General features: G+C 33.8%; 2 protein-coding genes across 6 annotated transcripts; one reads left to right on the forward strand and one right to left on the reverse strand.

Annotated features, from left to right (window-relative positions):
• The first annotated feature begins 3,106 nt into the window (after positions 1 to 3,106).
• LOC110658431 (peroxisomal nicotinamide adenine dinucleotide carrier) lies at positions 3,107 to 9,378 on the forward strand. 3 transcript variants are annotated; one of them, XM_021816051.2, is made up of 11 exons: positions 3,107 to 3,271; positions 3,348 to 3,443; positions 3,558 to 3,632; positions 4,088 to 4,218; positions 4,414 to 4,468; positions 5,128 to 5,280; positions 5,871 to 5,939; positions 6,021 to 6,128; positions 6,270 to 6,338; positions 6,693 to 6,747; positions 8,626 to 9,378. In XM_021816051.2, the coding sequence occupies exons 1-11, from the start codon at positions 3,185 to 3,187 to the stop codon at positions 8,814 to 8,816; spliced, it is 1,089 nt and encodes a 362-aa protein (XP_021671743.1). In that variant the 5' UTR covers positions 3,107 to 3,184; the 3' UTR covers positions 8,817 to 9,378. The 3 variants fall into 3 exon arrangements, with proteins under 3 accessions (XP_021671743.1, XP_021671744.1, XP_021671745.1); XM_021816052.2 differs by having other exon boundaries at positions 9,062 to 9,378; XM_021816053.2 differs by lacking the exon at positions 5,128 to 5,280.
• Positions 9,379 to 9,999: 621 nt separating this feature from the next.
• LOC110658371 (protein STICHEL-like) lies at positions 10,000 to 13,983 on the reverse strand. Of its 3 annotated transcripts, none has more exons than XM_058131290.1 (6): positions 12,410 to 13,983; positions 11,987 to 12,229; positions 11,724 to 11,906; positions 11,340 to 11,621; positions 10,510 to 11,221; positions 10,000 to 10,388 (listed from the first exon to the last, which is right to left on the reverse strand). In XM_058131290.1, the coding sequence occupies exons 1-6, from the start codon at positions 13,794 to 13,796 to the stop codon at positions 10,286 to 10,288; spliced, it is 2,910 nt and encodes a 969-aa protein (XP_057987273.1). In that variant the 5' UTR covers positions 13,797 to 13,983; the 3' UTR covers positions 10,000 to 10,285. The 3 variants fall into 3 exon arrangements, with proteins under 3 accessions (XP_057987273.1, XP_057987272.1, XP_057987271.1); XM_058131289.1 differs by having other exon boundaries at positions 10,510 to 11,218; positions 11,724 to 11,909; XM_058131288.1 differs by having other exon boundaries at positions 11,724 to 11,909.
• Positions 13,984 to 23,147: the final 9,164 nt, after the last annotated feature.

Below are 23,147 nucleotides of genomic sequence, written 5' to 3' on the forward strand. Positions count from 1 at the left end.
GGAATTTTTATAATGGCTAAGAATAAAATACTAAAAGCAACGAAAGTTGTGTTAAAATTATTAAAATTCTTTAGTTAGTAAAATTTTTTACTAATTAAAATTTAATAATTTATAATTATGTGTATTTTATAAATGTTAATTAAAATCATATCCTTTTTAATTATTTTATAAGTTTCCTCCATCGTTTATATTTTAATATATTATAAATAGAGTATAAAATTAGAGATAGATTATAAATTATATGAAATAATAAATTAATAAATATTAATAATTAATTAGATAAAATTGGCCTTGAAATAAAAAGGCAATCAAATTAAAATTAGGTACGTTGGACTTTAAGTTTCAATCCAAATTGAAATTGCTTATTTTTTGAAAGCATAATTTACGATTTTTTCAAGGAGACGTAGATTTATGATTCTAATTTTTTTTATAAGATTTTATTTTAAACTATAATAGAAAGTTTAAGTAGTATTGGAAATTTTAAATTTACTAAAACTTAAAAGTTAATTTAAATAATAAAAAATAACATAAAAAGTAATGATAATTTTATTGTCCTTCATTTATATTTTTATATATATTATAGAATTAGAAATAGATTATTGATATAGATATGCCAAAATTAGACCAATTGAAAATTTAAATTTATTTTATTAAATAAAAATTATTAATTAATTAATTAAGTTTATGATTGTTTTAAAACAATTCATATTAATAGAATCTCAACTTTTTTTTTTATTAAATCTTAGTTCAGTTATAATTTCTTATTATTTTAACTAAGTTATGATTTTTGTTGCATTAAAATTTTTAATTTTTTAAGGATTAAAATTACGTCCTTTTATTTAAATTTAAATAGATAATATTTATAGATACAAAATTTATAATTATTTTAATCTTTTTATTATACACAATAATTATTATAATCTATCTATAAAGTACATAAAAGTTGAAGGGCCAAAAATACCCTTTATTATTTAAACTATTTACAAAAATACTGTTCAAAAATAGCTTTAGCAACAGTTCGTTGCCAGTAAGATTTGTAAGCAACGCAATGTAGTTATACTATTTCATCTCTATTATTTCATTCCTAATAACTTTTAGTGATAGTATTTACATGTTAAATTCTTAAATAATTTTAATTTTTAATATTTCTAAATTAGTAAAAATTTAAATTTTAATATTATTTTAATCATAATATTATTTTTATTAGAATTTTTATTATAATTCTTAATATAGTAATTCAAAAATTATAATTGTATTGTTAATTAATTAATTAAAACAAATTAGCAATCAATTTTAGCAATCAGCCGTGAATTATTAATTTTTTAAAAAATTAGATGAAAATCTTTGAAAAAAAAAATTTATAACCGATTTTAGTAACCGACTATCGATTGTTAATTTCTTTTAAAAATTGAACAGAAATTTTCGGAGAAGAATTTTTGCAACCGATTCATAATTGATTACAAATTAGTCACAAATAAAAACTGATTTCAATCGGTTGCAGAAAATAACAATTGATTATTAATTTTAGTAATCGATTATAAATTGATTGCTAACTCTTTAACTAATTAAAATAATTTTTCCAATCAATATAATTTGGAGGAAGCCTCGTGAGGGTTTTCATCATAAATCTCACAATACATTAGTAAGTTTTACAATAATTTATTAAACACAAAAAAATGAATATAATACACATAAATTGTATAATTAAGAATAAATATCAATAAATATGATTTAATAATTTACAACATATATATATATATTGTTTAATTTATTTTAAAAACACATAAATATTATTTTGAATTTTTTTATTTTATTAATTATTATGTTTTATTTTAATCATTATTCCCATAACTAATAACTGTTAATTTTTTTCAATCTCAGATGAAATGAACCTTAAGCAGGAAAGTAGCAATAGATTATAAAATCTAATGAACAAAAAAGAGAGTAAAAATAAATGAAATGTAGTTGAAAGCAGTGTTATTAAACTTGAGCTTGACCCAGTGAAAAGACCGGTGAATGAGTCAATGATTCAACAAGTAGGTCAATGATTTAATCAGTATATTATTAAAAAATAATTAAAATATAAATTAATTAAAAAAATAAAAGTAATACCTATTAATATAAATAAATTTAATTACTTAAATTTTAATTATTTAAGATAAAATTTTAATATTTATTAAGTTATATTTAATAAATTTAATTGTGTTTTTAAATTTTACATAGAAGTATTCAAGTAATATATTGTATCAAAATTTTTACAAATATAATTTTTTTTAATATTTATGAAATATTAAGTAAATATTAAAAAATAAATGTATTAAAATAAAAAACACATAGTTATCAAGCTAACTTAATTGATTTTAATTTTAAAGACTTTTTCATGAGATTTTAAATTTAGTTTTCTATATCAGAAATAAAAAAATAAAAAAATTTATTAAATAATTAAATTGTCCGGACCAATCGGATAACACTGATTTATTGGTTCAATCGTCAGATTAATCAAGTCATATCGAGTCATTTTTTTATCTAATTTAATTATAAACTCAACTCAATTTGAAGGCTGATTCATTGATTCACTAATTCAATCAGTCGATGCAATCCTAATATAATTACTAAATTTATTATAAATAATATGTGATAAAATTTTTTATCATATTTAATTTAAGTAATATAAAATTTTTATATCTTTAATTTAAATAATAAGAAAAATTATAAAAAAAATTCTTATAATTTTGCTAATTTTTATTTTAAGATTTAAGACTTATTCTGTGACAAAATAGTTCTTAAAATTTTACTCCATTAACAAATTTTCATCATTCTCCATTAAAATTTGCTAACATAGATTTAAAAAATAATTTTTTAAAAATATTAAATATCACTTTATCACAAAATAAAATTTAAATTTTAAATTAAAAAAAGTAAAGCCATAATGTTTTTTTCTTTTATAATTTCTCCTAAACAATATAAACTTTAGTAATTAATTTTTAAATTTTTATTAATTTAATATTTATTATATTAAAATTTTACATTTTTAATTTATTTATTTAAATTAAAAATAGAGATATTTTGTTCTGTATGATGAATTAAAGATTAGGTGCCGTATCCATAATTTACCAAAATATATCAACAGACAAGAAATAAGGGGCAGGAAGAACAGGAGAGCCAGAAGAGTTTGGGGAAAAGCATGTCAAAGTCAGACGCAGTGGCGAATGGGCTAGCGGGAGCAGGTGGTGGTATTATTGCGCAGATAATCACTTATCCCCTGCAAACGGTACTCTCCTTTCCCCTGCTTTCCTCTCCTCTAACTCCTTATTCATCCGTTTTTTTTATTGAATTGATATTTGCAGGTAAATACGCGCCAGCAAACCGAAAGACGGGCCAAGAAGAAGAAGAATGAAGGCTCCCTTGATTCTGCACCTGGAACGCTTCTTCAAATCTTTCAGGTATCACCAGACAACAAGCAACTGCTCTTGCCTTCTTTGATCAGAATTTTAGTCCATATTGTGATGTTTCAATATCCAACATATGGAAATGGAGCCTATTTTATATTTTGCCAGGTCATTAAAACCGAAGGTTGGGGTGGACTTTATAGCGGCCTTAAGCCCTCTCTGTTTGGAACTGCTGCTTCTCAGGTCCGTTGCTGCTTTGCTTATTCATTTCAATGGTATATTTATGCGTTCTACCCCAACAATTACCTTCAATTTAAAATTTACCTGGTCTTTAATGGTCATGCTGATTCAATGAAGCATTTTTTTCCCCACCAATTTTAGTTTTGAATATGCAACACTCACTAACACCCGGAGACCTATTTTTCCGATTGCAGTAGACGTAGATTATCAGTCTTGTCTATTTCAGTTTAAAACTGATTGCTGATCTAGTAGACGGACTAAATATTATTTTTAAGTTTTGTTAGGCATTTCATGTTGAAATAATTGGGTACAAGACCGATGTGCATCTATATGCAAGAACAAATATCGACCTTTTTTTTTTCGGAAAATATCGACCCATTTCAAAATTATAAAGATCTCTTTTTAGCTTTTGATAAATTGTTGCTACAATATTTTACTCTTCTTTTGCATGCTGCCAGGGCATTTATTACTACTTTTATCAAGTTTTCAAGAACAAGGCTGAGGCCATAGCAGCTTCTCGTAAAGCCAAAGGTCGGGGAGATGGTACCGTTGGCATGTTTTCTTGGCTTGTTGTGGCTGCTATGGCCGGGTAAGTTCTCCTTTAATCAGTGACTTTTTGTCATAATCACATATAATATCAAAGCTGGCTATTATCTAGAACAAACAGACAGATTTCTAAAAATAAAGTTTAGTCACTTACAAGGGTTGAACCTAGCTTTGGCAATAACAAGGAGAAGTAATGGTGTGTGAATAATATTCTTACTACAATTTTCTCATCATGCAGGTCATTGAATGTATTGCTGACAAACCCGATATGGGTTCTTGTGACTCGTATGCAGGTGCCTGTGGATATTTCCCTATAAATACCATTATTTTATAGGATTTAGTTTTGACCTTTCCAATGAATTTAATTAAAGTCACTTTGGACATACAAGTATTTAGTCGATGTACAATCTAGATCCTTTGTGCCATTTGGCTCTATAACAACAAAATAAGATATCTCCAAAATTACACTTGCACAACGTTACCCACAAACACCAATGAAGGAAACAAGTGATGTATAGGATGACAAGTGCATATGTGCAATAGTGCTTGACTTCTATTCTGCTGGTGCATGGTTGGCTATTATTTGTAGCTGGTTTTTTGGTGCTTTGTTCTGATTTTACGTGGCTTCTTTTGATATGTTATATTCTGATATTATGTAATTGGAAATCTACTGGTTTTGAAACATTTTTATAGCTAGATATTCCATGAATGCATCATGCATGCCGTTTTGAGCCATGGTGATGGTACACATGGCATGATATACTGCTAGCAGAACTTCAATTTATTCACAGCAGTAGTTCTGCCTCATAATACTGTGACAGATTACCTAGAATGATTTTATAGCCACTGAATGGTTTATCAACTACTGTTGGATTGCCCTTATGCAACCTTTCGATTCTATTTTAATCTTTTGGAGTGAAGATTATGTTTGACATTCTGTATTTGATTCTAGACACATACTCAAGCAGAAAAAAAAATTATGGAGAGAAAGAAAGAAGTTTTAATCAGGGAAGCTTCTGAGAGTGGCTTACAAGGTTCAGCTTTACAGGACAAATTGGCTGAACTTGATTCAATAAAACCTCGTCCTTATGGGACTTTACATGCGGTTGGTAGCCATTTCTTTCCTGTTCTTTTTTTTCCCCTCCTGAACATGCTTGTGTTTTACATGAGCACGGGAAGGGCATGATTCTTGTTAGTGTTCATTTATATCCTTCGCTTTATGAACTTTGATGCTTGATGGCATCAATTGTCCCGTTGGATTTAACATTTTAGTTTTAGTTAAATTACAAAAGCTCATTGAAGTTTTGCAATGATATACACTTTGATCTATGTTGTTTCAAAGTTAGTAATTTTAGTCCTTGTATTGCTATTAGTGAAAAGTGTAAGATATTAAGGGACTAAAAGTTGCAATTCTATTTTAAACTTTAGGGACTAGGGTGTGGTCTAATTTAAAATGTCAAAGAATAAAGTCTAATGAAGAATCATAGTATTATAATTGAGTAAAGTGCAAAGTTATTGAAAAACAACATGGACCAAAATTGCTAATTTTGAAATAGTAGGGATCAAAGCTTACATAATGGCAAGCCTTTTTTTGTGTTTTTTTTTTTCGGGGGGTGGGGTGTGGTTTAGTAATTTACCATTTAGTTTCTTTTGATGTTAATTTTTGTTTCTTCTGTGTGTTTATGTTCTTGCAAGGCATGTGAAGTTTATAATGAAGCTGGAATTAGTGGATTTTGGAAAGGCATCATTCCTACACTTATTATGGTTAGCTATGTTATTATTATTATTATTATATATGAAGTCCACTGAGTTGCACCTGTTATGATTAGGAACTGTGAATGCCAGGTGTGTAATCCATCCATCCAATTTATGATTTATGAGACATCGTTAAAGCATCTAAGGGCAAAACGTTCTGCTAGCAAGCAGGGGTATAAAAACGTAACTGCTTTAGAGGTATGAAACTACTTTCAATGTTTCAGATCATATATCAGAATGCATGTTTCAGAATGACTTTTTATTTGGTCTTTTACCAGTCTTTTGTAAGATATTTGGCCTTTTTGTGCACATGTTAAACTTTCTTGTCTTGGGAAAAAGGTTTTCTTACTAGGAGCCTTGGCAAAATTGGGAGCAACTGTCTCAACATACCCCCTGTTGGTTGTCAAGGTAAATTCACTGCATTTTAAATTATCATATAAAAAAATAAACTAAAGAGAAAATAAGTATAAATCATTAGTTATCATGGCCAACCGATGTACCCATCAGCTTTGTTATATAAAATGTTCTAAAGATTGACACTGGCATCGTCATCTGCAAATCACAAGGTTTACAGGCTGTGCTTGGGTATATGCTCTTCATTTTTTTTTTCCAGGCAATCACTGTGGGCTTTCTTTAAGAAATTGATTTAGCACTGTCAGCTCCTGCAGTCTCTCTCACTGTTGGGACAGCTCAGCCACTCACAGCACACTGATCTATATGTATGCTTTAAGTCTCTTCTTCTTTATGTTGTCTTTTTTGCAGTCAAGGCTTCAAGCAAAACAGGAGATTGGTGGAAATAATTCACTGAGATACTCAGGTTTGCTCTTAGATTGATGTGAGCATAACATATTTGGCCATATTACCTAAAAATGCATGAATTTTTTTTCCTGTTTTGCTTTTTAGCCATCCTTTTAATTTTAAGAACACACAATTAACTTTGGTTAGTTATGCAATTATTATAATAGCCAAACTTCCATTTCACAATAAATTGGAATTTGTATTTACTTCTAACGTGCATTGTTTAATCCAGCACCATCTATTCATATTTGTATATTGCTTTGCACTAGGGATGGCAATAGGTGGGATACCTACTAAAATACTCTATTTGAATCTGAACCCGATTAATATTTAACACGAGCCGCTCCCAAACCATATTAAAATTCATACTAAATTACCCATACCCATCTCAAACCTGATTATCATTATCCAAATACTATCCAAACCCATTTAGTTTTTATATTTTAATTAATTATTTACATGAAAATATATTTTTATTAATAATTTATATTTTGAAATTTTAATAATCTTATAAAATATTTAAAGTCAATTATTTTAAATATAATATTCAAAAAATTTAATAAGTATTATTGTAAAATATATTTTTATATTTGATTAATTATTTATATAAACGGATTCAAGTAATAGGTGCATAATACATAAAATCCAAACCTAACATGAGTATAGTTTTTAAACCAAAACCCATCTCAAATCCAATTATATGCTACTTGATCTTGTTCTATTAAGGTTTGATTGGATCGGGTGCTCAAAAAATATCCAATCCATTGACATCAAACATCCCTACTTTGTACTGATAATATGGTTAACTATGGTTTTGGCTTGTAGGACAATTGTAATTTGGTGTCAACACTAAAATGATTTTCATGCTATTGAAAATGTCTAAAATATAAAAAGGTTTTGATACTATTTATGTACAAAGCTCTGATTGTAATTTTATATTTTAGGAGCCCCTAATAGATTAGGTTCACATAGACCTGGTCACGGTCCGGTTAGGAACTAGAATGGTCCATTCTAGAACCAAAACTAATCCAGATTGATCAAAACTTGGCTTGAGAATCGTCTGGTTTGTTAAAGTTTCAGGCCAAAACTGGAAATTTAAAAATTTGAACAATTGGATTTGATCAAACTTAGAATTGAATCGGATAATGAACTAAGGGGAACCTTGCAGTCCGGTTCTGGTTCCCTTGAACTGGAATTGCCAATTTTGACCCTGCCTGGTGGCCACTCTTAGGTTCACTAGATTCAGCCTTTTGGGGGGCTCAAATGATGGATCTGCCATTGTGTGTAGTGGTAGTAAATCCATGTCCCAATAAAAGTTCTACGAATGTGTTTTCTATCCATGCAATTTGGATGTGCTTTGAAATTGAAATCTTATGATATATATTGTAAAAAGTAAGGTTTTATAGTGCAAGCTTTGTAAATTAATAATCTTTTTTTTTTAAGCCCATGAAACTAGAAATGGCTTTATGATTTGAGTAGGATAACTGCTTTGTCATACATGTGTATTGATATATTATATACAGTTCTCTAGGTTCAAGCTTTGTAATGCTCTACTAACCTCTATTTTCTTCTATGTTGTTTCTTGTTCAGCTTTGTAATTTAATATGTTTAAATGGGTGTACCCGGCATGGTTAGTGGTTTCAATTTTTTCCCTCGTATAATACACTTTATTATTTTCTCCTCCAGACTATTGTATTGTCTTCAATCCCTATTTGATTCTTTTGCACTACAATCTGCACATATGTCAGCTATCATGATTAATTTTTTGTTTCTTAAGTTGCTTTGTGCTCTCTTACGTAGACATTTTCATGTGATTGAACTTTGAGAAGTGCATGTCTTGCTTCTTTTCCTCTTTCTGTAATAAAGAAAATTTACTTCTCTAATGGTATAAATGCAGGTACGCTTGATGCAGTAATTAAAATGATTCGTTTTGAAGGGGTGCCTGGTTTTTATAAAGGGATGGGCACAAAAATAGTACAGAGTGTTTTTGCAGCTTCTGTACTTTTCATGGTTAAGGAGGAACTTGTTAAGGCTTACATGGTGCTGGCAGACAAGAGCACGAAAGTTTTATTAAATTTGAGTAATTAACTTCATTATCATTTATGAGGGACAAATCTACGTTTGTGGTTATCCTATTTGCTCATTATTTATGGATCATGACATATAATGATATGGGTATTTGATGAGGGTTAAAGTTGGCTGTTGGGACCATAGGCCTTGATAATCATCTTTCAGGATGTTATACGATAGACCAGTCGAAGGTTAGGATTTGGCTTATGATTATGAAATTATGCAAATAATTTCTTGAGAATGTTGCCTTATTGGTGTTCAAGATTCAGGGACAATCCAATTCTCAGATAAGAGAAGTGGCTTCATCTTCAGAATCAGCCTTGATTGTTTCCCTCAAATGTCATGGTCTTTTTGTTTTGAAAGCTGCACCATGTCCTTGTGCATTTTAGGAAGCATCGCTACTAATAACCAAGGAGAAGAACAGCACTCGAAAGTACTTTTGTGTGCATAGATTTTGGGAACAAGGAAAGTGAAAGGTGCAATCTTCCTTTGTATCTTTTTTTTTTCTTCAAATGTTTGTTTGTGTAATGGAATATTGTAACTTATCCGATTAGTACTAGAGGTCAGTATTTATTTCTCCTTTGGTTTGTGTTGCTAGTAATTGGGAATGTTCTGTATATTTAATTAACTAGGAGATATCTCAGGTTCCTTGCAGATCCCACCTGCTTAAGTAATTTTTTTTTGGGGTTACGGGAAGGAGAATTTGAACATAGGACAACCTGTTTAGACGGGGCCTGAGGTATGGCTTCCAGTTAGACTGCAGATTGCAGTTCGGAGAGTGGGGCAGTTTCTTAAAAGTCATGAATGGAATGATAGCTATTGATTGCCATGTTGACATTGTGTACCATGATTTTTTGGATTTGCCTGACTTCTATGTTGTGACTGCCCTTGGTGGCTACCTCCATGCTAACGTAGAAAGGGGCGTATCTAACGCAGAGAGTATCTGCCAGTTCTCTTTACTATTATGGAGATGCCTCTTTCAGTGGGCTTGATGTCAGTTAGAAGCCCATTTAATCAATTAACACCTTGGAGATGTGTATGAATGATTTTATACTTGAGAAGCTGATGCATATGAAGAAATGCCTTCTCTAGTTCAACATCCCGCTTCATGTTAAACCTTGATAGTGGATCTATTTCGATAATTAAGCTTGAATCATGGCGTGGCAAAAAGTTGGTGGATCTGTGTCCATCGTAGCGCTGTCGCAGGGAACTGGTAAAGAGTAAACCATCTCAAAGGAATGAAAATCACAAATACACTTCGCCATTTGGTATTTGAAGAATTGAGATTTCAGAGATGCCAAAAGACAGGCGATGTAACTCTAGAGCTTAATGCAAACAGATTTTTTATTTTATGCATGGAGACAAAAAATCTATGTTCTGATGCACTCCCCTTGTGGAGGACCAGTTTGGATTCAATTGGCGGTACCTGCACTTCAATGTCTCTGTCCATGTTTGTTAATCTCAACTTCTTCTAAGCTATGTACGTGTCATACGTTGTTATTTTTCAACAGTCTTGCTGATGGACGATTATTTCTTTTTGTCTTCTTCTGGCACAACACCTCCTTGCAACTCCAAGAGCGGAATAATCCTCTGTTCAAAATTATAGGAAAGCGAGAAAAGTGAATTAAGCTCATTCTTCTTAATTTACAAATGCCCAAGAAAAAAGGTAAAAAGGAAAGAGTCTGTGTGCATTGTGTGTTTTCCTGCTTACATGCTTTCTCTGTTCTCATGCAAATGATTAACCTCGTGAACTTTAGATGAGCCTTTTGGGAGCTTTGGACCTTTTTTGGCTCTGTTCTCTTTGTCTACGTTTGCAATTTCGAACAGTATGTCTTGGCTGTATGGCTCGACACTTGCATCATTCTGCTGAAAAGAGGACAACGACAACCAACTGTGTTTAGGCTCTTCCTTTCTTAATATCTGGGCTACGTCTAGTAACAATTGATCCTTTCCCAGAGAATTGGTTGTGGGACCTGTGGAGGCTCTCATTTGGTTCTCCTGCATCAGAGATCCCGAAAAGGGCAAAATCTGGCTGCGTGCCTCTGTTTCTCTTGCTGCTTGCACTTCAGCTATCAATGTGCTATCTTTCAACTCAGTAAGCTGTGGGTTGCTAACTGATGAAGAACCCAATTTCCTATATGTGCTTTGGTGCAATGTAGCTCCAGAATTTGCTTTGTATAAAATCTCAGGAAATGATTTTTGATGCGGTTCTCTTGGATGATTGCATTCAGCTGACTGGAAGTTGTTGGTAGAGGCAGTATCTTCTTTGATGATCCCCAATTCAACTGGCTCCAAGCTCATATTTACCATGACTAAGCACCCAATTGCAGTTTCTAAAGCTTTTGATATGCTTTGTTCAGACATCTGGGCTGCCAGCTTGGCTTCAGCTCTTTTGAACATCAAATGTACAATGACATTGGCTGCTGCGAGTGAATATTTTACAGCCCAAAAAAAAAAAAAGTTTCACCTGAATAAACGTTTTTTGTAGCAATAAAATTGTGATTGTGTTACACAGCTACCTAGTAGGAAGAAGAGCATTACCGCTGGATACTGTTAATGATGCAAGCTTCACATGGCTGGACAAGAATTGTTTGATATCTCTGCTTTCTATTCTTTCAAGGATATTCAACCAAATCTCATCCATGTCTCTCATGCTAGCTAAGTTAAGCTCCCTTGCAACTCCTTTTCCTTTGTATTTCACTGTCTTCTCCATGCTTGCATTGGTTATGTTTAGGTCTCTGCTGCATCTATTTTGTTGCACATAAGTGTTGCTGGTGGAATGATAACTTGCCACATTTCTGCTGTGGGATTGGATTGTGTCACCTGCAGGAAGTTTTTAAGGTTTCTGAGTTATGCTCCCTGAACCATTTCTTTTCCTAGTTGACTTCTAAAATCTGTATTCTATTTCGGTGCTAAAAGGGGTACCCAAGGGTTTTAATGTCCTCTTTGGAAAGGAAATTCCTGAAGATATTCCATCAGAAATATCTCGTGAAGCAATCTGTAGAAGAGCTGCATATACCCAGGTAATGTTGTCAAATGATGATCTAGGCTGCTTCTCCGCGTCAAGTAATATCTTTAAGGCATAGCATAAGTTGTCTGATTGAGTGTCTACTGCAACATTTGCCCAGAAAGTTAGTGGGTGGGGAAATACCAAAGAATATAATGTTTAAGAATTTCATGCATCTTACTGAATTGTGATTCGGTTTCTAGCAGTTCCTCATCTTTGGATGGCCCAGCAAATGCTGAGTGAGTAGGAATATTGATAGCAACACCTGTGAGTATATCTGTAATGAGAGATGTCAACTGGAATATAATGGCTTCAGCTTCAACCCCAGTTGCAACTAATTCCCTGGCAGTTATAATAGTTTTCTTAGTGTCTCCAGAAAGAGCTGCTTTGAGTAAATTGATGAGTTTATTCTGCGGAACTAGACCTACCTGCATGCAAAAGAATGAGGGAAATCATTTCATTGTTGAAAGTGCCTAATAAAGGTTGTGAAGGAATGTGGCTGACATATTGTCAGAGCATTATTGCCGCAAATATGGAGAAGAGTGTGCATGTGTGTGTGTGTGCACCGAGGGAAAGCTGATGGAGAAGTTAAATGAAAAGGCACCTACAAGTTGTTGGACCATGGAACTAGTGATTCTTGGTCCCAATAAGGTTAACTGATCCAATATGTGTTCTGCTTCTTTCAATGATCCTTCTGCCTTGGCAACAATCAGTTTCACTGCATCTTTTTCAATTGTAATTGCCTCCTCAGCTACTATTCTTGCTAGCTTTAATGTGACATCCATGTTATTAAGTCTTGGAAAACAGAATTTCTGACATTTTGATGATATGCATTCTGGAATCATGTTTGCATCTTCAGCAATCAGCACAAAAATCAAAGTAGCACTATATGTATTTTCCAATATACCCAAAAGCTCATCCCATGCTTCTGCTGTCAGTGAATGAGACTCCTCAATGATGAAGACCTTAAATCCTGGAACTGCTTGTGCAAAAGACGTGCATTGAAGAAGTGTACTAATTCTTAGGAATCCAGTGGTTCTACTTCCGGAGCACAAGTCCATCATATAAAGGCTTCTACAGCATCCTCTGCAAGTCCAGCATGGTTTGTCAAGTGAAGTGGATTCACAGTGTAATGCCATGGCAAATATTCTAGCAGTTGATGTCTTGCCAGTACCACTGGGGCCATGAAAAAGATAAAGTTGAGCGACTTTGTTCCTCTGAACAGCATTAAATATGACCTTAATGTTGATTTCATGGCCTACAACCTGCTGGAAACTCTTTGGCTGATACTTGTGACTGAGGCTTGTGCTTGACCTGTGCTCACTCACGCTAAGCCTCTTCTGCTCTCTATCAGTATGTTGGCTATCATTTCTGCTGAAATATGCGTACTTGAAGGCGGAGTCAGAGAGATTCTCCTGGTTTATAGGATCAATTTCTTCCCTCGAGTTTTCTTGTGAGAGTGCTTGACTTTGTGAGCAATTGGCTTCAGAAGGACTTTCCCGGGGATATCCCTTGAAATGCCTTGTACTTTGAAAACCCATTGCGTCATTTTTTCTGATTATACTTTGGCGCATTCTTGACCATTGCCAGGCAACACCCAGGCCACTTCGTTGGGAATTGTGACTTGTCTTAATTTTGTCAACACCGCCAGGAGACACTGCAGCATCTTTGCTTACAGATGGAGCGGAAGAAGGCTGAATGTAGTTGCAATCGCACCCATGCTTTAGAGGCTGTTCCACTGTTGTTACTTTTGATGATGTGGCATGTGTGAAGCCAGAAGACTGGCAGAAATGGTCCGAAGGTGAAGAGCAATTCTGGCATGGATCGTGGAAAAAGCCTGCCGTGGAACTGGAAGATCTCTGCCTGTTTTTTTTGGCTCCCTTTCTCGATTCTTCCATGTCCTCTATCCTATCATTTGTGCTTCCAGCAAGAAGCAGAGAAATATGGTCGTGGAATGAAGACGGAGAGAGCTTCGCAGCCTGGTTGTCCATTAGAAGGAGCCCTTAGTTATGGTGGAATGATGACCAATAAGACAAGCCTCGATTTTGGGATGTTATAGGAACCAAGACCTAATATATGCTTAAGAGATAAAAGTTGACGAGAAGCCCTCCACCTGCTCCTTTGTTTTTTATTTTTTGGATCTTCACTCAACGTAAGGCAGGCATGAGGATTTGGGCCGGCAATGTCTGCCGAAGGCTTGTTAACTCTTATATGTGTCATTGTCAGTAAGTCAATATCTGTACATTGTCCCATGCAGTGAAGATGTCACGTATAGGGATATCCACATTAGGGATCTCCAAGTGTTTTCTCTCTGTGGCTCATGTGATCACTCAATCCTGTTTAAGCCGTATGCTTTCCCTGAGATTACATCTCACTGAGGAGGAAAGTCAAATAATATTCACGTATGGCATTAATTGTTTTGCTTATATCTCAACTGCAGTGGTTTTGGAGCCTTGTGTTTTGGAATAAACTGCAAATAATGATTACCGCCAAGCATCGGCTTCTATTTATGCAGCTAGGCAACAAGAAGAGTACAAGACATGTCTCTTCTGCATCCATTCTCTTTTTCATTAACTGTTGAGCCAATTATAGAGCTATCACGATGCAAAATTTTAAATCGTGATTGGTGCATAATTTAAATATTCTTAAATCATGCAAGTCTTATCAGAGTATATTGAATAAATATATTATCACTTACTAATCCCCAAAAATAGATAAAATTCAAATAAATAAAATACTGAATAAATATTATAAATATCTCTTAAGTAAACTGCGGAGTCTCTACAGATTTTAAATAAAAACTTAAACTGTTTAATAAACTAAATTAATTATTAGCCCGAGAAAACATGAATTCGGGTATACCATGAGATCAAATCAAAGTTGTACCTCTCCAGAAAATAGACTGAATATTTAGATCAGCTGCAGAATTCTACTGATCTGAAACAGACAACAGACAGAGAAAATGTGGTTTGAGCTAAATGCTCAGTGAATGATAATTATAGCAATGCTCAGTGAATGATAATTATAACACACAACGGAATAGAAACAGGCAGACGCTTAATTAATTTTACAATAAATTTTATATTCAATAAAATCATGCTCATACTGTCAAAATCATTAATAAAATAAATTCATTCAATAAAAATTTTATGGTACAGTGCACCAGGGTGATGATACCCCACATTACCAAAGGCCAGATGGTAAGCGCGCTACCAGATATTAGATACATTCCTCCTCCTTCACAGATATCAATGCATATGATACTAATGCAAACCATAAACTGCAATGATGCATGACTCGACAATGCAACCTAATACCGTGATAGTCCACACGGTGGGGCGGACATGTAAATGCAGAGCGGTATCAATTCAAAATAGAAAATTAATTTGTACAAATCAATCAAAATCAATAAAAAATTTCATATAGCTAATAATAACTGATAGTGCAATTCCAATAGCGTCTTTCAATAGTTTCAGAGAGTCAATAAGATCAAATCAATCTCAAATCAATTCAGTGTAACACATCGACAAATTTTATAGTCAAATATCAATCAATATAAATACATTAAAGGCTTGTTCCCGGAATCCTAATGGGTCTAATGCAGAGATAGTTGACAAAATCAATTATTTAATCAAAATTAAAATAAAATTCAATAATAAAATAAAACTCTAGAAAATCACATATAAAATAATTATTAAAATATTGATTTAAAATTTCATTTAATAACAAACTTAATGCTAAGAAATTTTAAAAGGGACTAAAACGGTGTCATGTACTATAATTACCACTCACCTGGAACCTTTAAGACAATAATTATTTTCAATGGAAGAGAGACAATTTCAATTGACTGATTGAATATTCAAATCTCCTACACACCCAAAGTATTAAAGAGAAATATCAAATAACAATAAAATAAAATGATTTTAATATATATATATATATATATATATATATATATATATATATATATATATATATGCACACACACACGCACAGGATTAAACAGGGACGCAGGACGCAAATGAACAGGAAACGCAGGACGCGACGCATGGAAGCCAACTAGCCAACTTTATATATATATACTCTATAAATATATAAAGTTGGCTAGTTGGCTTCCATGCGTCAAGCGCTTCTGCTCATTTGCGCCTGCTCTGTTTAAATCCTCATATATATATATATATATATATATATATATATATATATATATATATATATATATATTTATTTATTTAAAGTTATTGTCTCACAATAATTATGATTAATCCAATTCAGTATCAATAGTCAAAGAGAAGAAAAATAAATTTATAGAGTAGTTGTAACGATTTAAGAAGAGAAAATAAAATCAAATTCACCCATTATTGAACAAAAAATGAGAATTTTTACTTTGAAAACATAATCAAAGGTGATGAATTGAGAAATAAAAATTTAAAAATTATCTGCACACATCAGATTATAAATTGTAAATTTATATATATATATATATATATATATATGTATAACAATAAATAAAAGATTATGAAAATACCTGTTGAGAGTATTTGGTAGGAAAAGGAGGTGACAAACAGGTTTTGAGAGCAAAGTTTAGCAGAAGAGACGATTAGAGTATATATATTTGAAGAGTTCTATTAGGTGTAGAATGGGATAAGAGTTATTATTAAACTGGATTGTTCAGATTGTCAATATATATTTAATTTCAAAATGATATATATATATATATATATATATATATATATATATATATATAGGCTATCCCATAAAATATATATATTATTATTTTTTTTATAAATATATTAAATTATTGTTAGCTAATTAAAATAAAATAGATAATACATAATAAATATATATGGGTTTCTACATACTCCCCCCCTTAAAAAAAATTCAGTCCCCGAATTTGAATAGACAAAATTCTGACCTGAAGAATCAAATAAGTAAGGATATTTAGCTCGTATTTCAGATTCTGCCTCCCATGTGGCCTCATTACTTGAGTTATTATGCCACAAGACTTTGATCAAAGCCACTTTCTTAGACCGGAGTTTCCTAATTTGTCGATCTAAAATCTTTACTGGTTGCTCTTCATATGATATATCATCCCTAAATTGCATGGTTTGAGGTTGTAAAACATGAGATGGATCTGGTACATACTTCCTAAGCATAGAAATATGGAAAACTGGATGTACATGTGCAAAACCAGGTAGAAGGGTTAAACGATAAGCAACTGCTCCAATTCTCTCCAAAATTTCAAATGGACCAACAAAACAAGGGCTAAGCTTCCCTTTTTTCCCAAACCTCATAATTCCTTTCATAGGGGAAACTCTCAGAAATACATGATCACCAATAATAAATTTTACATCTTTACGCTTAGGGTCAGCATAACTTCTCTGTCGACTTTGAGCAGTCAAAAGTCGATCACGAATTAGTCGAACCTTCTCTGAAGTTAATTGTATCAACTCTGGTCTAGTAAGCCTTCTTTCTCCAACTTCATCCCAACAAACCGGTGACTTACACTTTCGACCATATAATGCCTCATATGGAGCCATTTCTATACTTGCCTGATAACTGTTATTATAAGCAAACTCCACTAAAGGCAAATGATGATCCCAACCGCCACCAAAATCCATAACGCATGCACGAAGCATGTCCTCTAATGTCTGTATGGTCCTTTCTGACTGTCTATTCGTCTGAGGGTGAAAAGCAGTACTAAAGTCTACTCGTGTTCCTAAAGCTTCTTGAAATTTCTTCCAAAATCGAGAAGTAAACTGAGTACCACGATCATAGACAATGGAAACTGGAACTCCATGAAGACTAACAATCTTGTTTATATACAACTGTGCAAATTTAGCAAAGTCATAAGTAGTCTTCACAAGAAGGAAATTAGCAGATTTTGTCAATCTGTCCACTATCAACCAGATTGCATTGTAACCACCTCGTGTACTAGGTAAACCCACAACAAAGTCCATGGCAATATGCTCCCACTTCCACTCAGGGATAGGCAACGGCTGAAGTAACCCAGATGGTCTCTGATGTTCTGCCTTAACCTGCTGACAAGTCAAACATTTAGCAACAAAGTTTGCAATATCCCTCTTCATGCCACCCCACCAATAATGCTCCATTAAATCACGGTACATCTTAGTTGAACCTGGGTGTACTGTGTAAGCAAAATGGTGTGCCTCCTCCATGATTTTTCTTCTCAACTCATCAACATTGGGGACACAAGGTCTAGTGCCATAACGAAGAACTCCATCATCATTCAACATGAACTCTTGAGCTTGGCCTTGATGAATACTATCTATAATCACACACAGCTGAGAATCCCTCTTCTGAGCAGCCTTAATTCGATCAATCAAGATAGGCCTAACTAAAAAATGTGCTAAGAATGATCTAGCTATGATTTCAAACTCTACTCCCTGATCTAGCAACCCATGTAATTCACCAATCAGAGGCCTCATCTTGGTAGATATATGGGCTAAACTACCAGAAGACTTCCTGCTTAGAGCATCAGCCACCACATTAGCCTTTCCAGGGTGATACTGTATGGTGCAATCATAATCCTTCAGCAATTCTACCCATCTCCTTTGCCTAAGATTAAGATCACGTTGGTCAAAAATGTATTTGAGACTTTTGTGGTCAGTGAAGATTTCACAAGTCTCACCATACAGATAGTGCCTCTAGATTTTTAAAGTAAAAATTACTGTAGCCATTTCCAAATCATGAGTTGGATAATTCTGCTCGTGCCTTTTCAACTGACGAGAAGCATATGCAATAACCCGTCCATGTTGCATCAAAACACATCCTAAACCAATCCTAGAAGCATCACAATATACTACATAACCCCCTGATCCAGATGGAAAGGCTAACACTGGTGCTGTAGTTAAACGAGTCTTAAGCTCTTGAAAACTTTTTTCACAAGCCTCAGACCACTGAAATTTCTCATTTTTCTGTGTCAACTTAGTTAAAGGTGCTGCAATACGAGAGAAGTCTTGAACAAATCGTCTATAATACCCTGCTAAACCCAAGAAACTACGAATCTCTGACACAGTTGTGGGTCTAGGCCAATGAAGCACTGCCTCAACTTTCTTCTTATCAACGCACACCCCATCCTTAGATATTGTATGGCCTAGGAAAGCCACACTATCTAACCAAAACTCACATTTTGAGAACTTGGCATATAGCTTGTGTTCTCGTAAGGTCTGAAGGACAATTCTCAAATGCTGCTCATGCTCCTCCTTACTATTTGAGTACACTAGAATGTCATCGATGAACACTATAACAAATTGATCTAAGAAAGGCTTGAAAACTCTATTCATGAGATCCATAAAAGCGGCCAGAGCATTGGTAAGACCAAAAGACATTACAAGAAATTCATAGTGTCCATACCTAGTCCTAAAGGCCGTCTTAAGTATGTCTTCTTCCTTGACCCTTAATTGATGATACCCAGATCGAAGATCAATCTTGAAAAAATACTTTGCACCTTGAAGTTGGTCAAACAGGTCATCTATGCGTGGAAGAGGATACTTATTACGCATAGTTACCTTATTCAATTGCCTATAATCAATGCACATTCTCAAAGACCCATCTTTCTTCCGTACAAATAACACAGGAGCACCCCATGGAGAAACACTAGGGCGAATAAACCCCTTATCTAGTAAGTCCTGTAGTTACTCCTTCAACTCCTTAAGTTCTGCGGGTGCCATACGATAAGGTGGCATAGATATGGGCTCAGTTCCAGTAACTAAGTCTATACCAAACTCTACCTCTCGCTCCAGGGGTAAACCTGATAAATCTTCTGGAAACACATAAGGAAACTCCTTAACCAATGCAACATTCTCCAAACTTGCACCTTCTACTTGAATATCTCTAACATAAGCTAGATACCCTTTACACCTCTTTCGCAATAATCGTCTAGCACTCACTACGGAGATAAGATTACTAGAGGCTATACTGCGATCTCCTTAAAATTGAAATTCTGCCTCCCCAAGAATTTTGAAGAGTACAATTTTATTATGACAATCCAATGAAATGTGATAAGTGGCTAACCAATCCATGCCTAAAATCACATCAAACTCAAACATATCCAAAGAAACAAGATCTACAGCTAATTCCCTATCTCCAATGTGAACTATACATCCCCTATACACCATATCAATGTCTATTGTATCCCCCATAGGTGTTGATATAGATAAAGGATACTCTAACAAAGTAGGTGGTGTACTAAATCTCATGGAAAAGTATAGAGAAGCAAAGGAATGACTGGAATCAGGATCAAACAGTACTCTAGCATCAAATGAGCAAATAGGAAGTGTACCTGTCACTACTACATTAGATGCCTAAGCATCTTGCTGAGTCAAAGCAAAAACTCTAGCTTGATCTCTACCACCAGATGTCTGTCCCTGAGTTTGAGCAAATCCTCTACCACCAGAACCTTTACCACCCTGTCCGCGACCACCAAAACCCTGACTTCTACTACTAAACTGTGAAACTGGTTGAGCTTGAGAGGGAGCAGAATGTGTTGCTTGACCAGCACCCTGAGTTGTCTCACTAGTAAGACAGTCCTGTCTACGGTGTCCCAGCTGTCCACAACCAAAGCATGCTCCAGTGACCCAATGAGAAGTGCCCTTATGTGGCTTACCACAATGCTGACAAGGAGTGGTAATAGGCTCAGTGCTAATCTGGTTATATCGAGCATTCCCTGCATGTGTCCTCTGCTCACGTCCCTGACCAACTCCAGATTGATGTGCCCTATTGCCAACTGTAGACTGAGAACCCTGCTTATTATCCTGATAAGAACCCTGATGACTCTGTCCTCTATTAAATTGATTACCTTGACTATCTTTCTTAAACCGCTTGTGCTGCTCACAAGCCCAACGTTCATCATCATACATCTCCATCTGTCTAGCCCGATCAACCACCTCCTCATATTTAGGTAGTCGTAAAGGAGCTACACGATCAATTAGCTTATCTCGTAGCCCCTTTCAAACCTGCGAGCCTTCTTCTCCTCATTTGGAATCAAGTGTTTACCAAAACGGGATAATTTGGTAAACTTCATCTCATACTCTGTAACTGTCATTTTACCTTACTTCAAGGTTTCAAACTCCAAAGCCTTAGCCTCTTGAACACTAGGAGGGAGAAATCGCTCTAATAAGAGAGAGTGAAACTCAAGCCAGAGGATAAAACCTTCAGGTCGCCCATTCTTCTTAGAGATATAACACTCACGAGCAACTCCCTTAAGCTGATTTCCTACCAACATCACCATCATAGCACTACTGCAACCCATAGTGTCATAACACCTCTCCATGTCATCTAGAAAATCTAAGGGATCAGCTAATGCATCCTCTCCAGTGAACTCCTCTGGTTTTAGCTTGAGAAAGTTTGTAGAGTCAAGGAATCGAGCCCTATCCTGAGCTGGTGCTGAAATAGAGTCAACCACTAGTTGCTGTGGTTGAGTTGTAAGGTACTCAGCTATAGTATTAACAGCACGATTCACTGCATGCAATCCCGCTGCCAGATTTGCCATAGTAACTTGACCAGCCCTAGGTGCTTGAGCTACAGTAGCTAATTGGAATGGTTGTGCCCCAGTCTTAGCCATAGGCGTCTGTTCAGATGTCTGATTAATAGTTTGAGGTGGTACCTCCCCTGTTGGATCAAGGTTTGCACCATTAAAACCCTTGGCCCTAGTTCTCCTCTTATGTCTAACAGACCCAGGCACCTATTCATTTTAATAAACAAGCATTAAATTTGAAAATGTGAGCTAAATTAAGACAGGTGAAAAGGTACGAAGGACGCAGACATCTAAAGCAATGATAAATTGAAAAGACGTTAAGGATCCTATGCTCCGCAAGTTTACTAGACCTCAACCGAGCTCTGATACCAACTTTATCACGATCCAAAATTTTGAACCTTGACCGACGCATAATTTAAATATTCTTAAATTATGCAAGCCTTATCAGAGTATCTTGAATGAATATATTGTCACTTACTAATCCCCAAAAATAGACAAAATTCAAATCAACAAAATGCTGAATAAACATTATAAATATCCCTTAAGCAAACTGCGGAGTCTCTACAGATTTTAAATAAAAACTTAAATTGTTCAATAAACTAAACTAATTATTAGCTCGAGAAAACATAAATTTGGGCATACCATGAGACCAAATCAAAGTTGTCCCTCTCCAGAAAATGGACTGAATATTTGGATTAGCTGCAGAATTCTACTGATCTGAAAGAGATAACAGACAGAGAAAACGTGGTTTGAGCTAAATGCTTAGTGAATGATAATAATAGCACACAACGGAATAGGAACAGGCAGACGCTTAATTAATTTCACAATAAATTTTCTATTCAATAAAATCATGCTCATACTGTCAAAATCATTAATAAAATAATTTCATAAAACATATGTATAAAATAAATTCATTTAATAAAAATTTTATGGTACAGTGTACCAGGGTGATGATACCCCACATCACCAAAGGCCAGATGGTAAGTGCGCTACCAGATATTAGATACCTTCCTCCTCCTTCACAGATATCAATGCATATGATACTAATGCAAACCATAAACTACAATGATGCATGACTCGACAATGCAACCTAATACTGTGATAGTCCACACGGCGAGGCCAGATAACAGAAACAGATACTGGGCACAGTTATCAATTCAAAATAGAAAATCAATTTGTACAAATCAATCAAAATCAATAAAAAATTTCAAATAGCAAATAATAACTGATAGTGCAATTCCAATAGTGTATTTCAATAATTTCAGAGAGTCAATAAGATCAAATTAATCTTAAATCAATTCAGTGTAACACATCGATAAATTTTATAGTCAAATATCAATCAATATAGCTATATTAAAGGCCTGTTCCCGGAATCCTAATGGGTCTAATGCAGAGATAGTTGACAAAATCAATTATTTAATCAAAATCGAAATAAAATTCAATAATAAAATAAAAATCTAGAAAATCACATATAAAATAATTGTTAAAATATTGATTTAAAATTTCATTTAATAACAAACTTAATGCTAATAAATTTTAAAAAGGACTAAAACGGTACCATGTACTATAATTATCACTCATCTGAAACCTCTAAGACAATAGTTATTTTCAATGGAAGAGAGACAATTTCAATTGACTGATTGAATATTCAAATCTCCTGCACACCCAAAGTATTAAAGAGAAATATCAAATAACAATAAAATAAAATGATTTTAATATATATATATATATATTTAAAGTTATTGTCTCACAGTAATTATGATTAACCCAATTCAGTACCAATAGTTAAAGAGAAGAAAAATAAATTTATAGAGTAGTTGTAACAGTTTAAGGAGAGAAAATAAAA

The sequence above is a fragment of the Hevea brasiliensis genome, chromosome 12 (genome assembly GCF_030052815.1).
Source record: "Hevea brasiliensis isolate MT/VB/25A 57/8 chromosome 12, ASM3005281v1, whole genome shotgun sequence".
Lineage (NCBI taxonomy): Eukaryota > Viridiplantae > Streptophyta > Magnoliopsida > Malpighiales > Euphorbiaceae > Hevea > Hevea brasiliensis.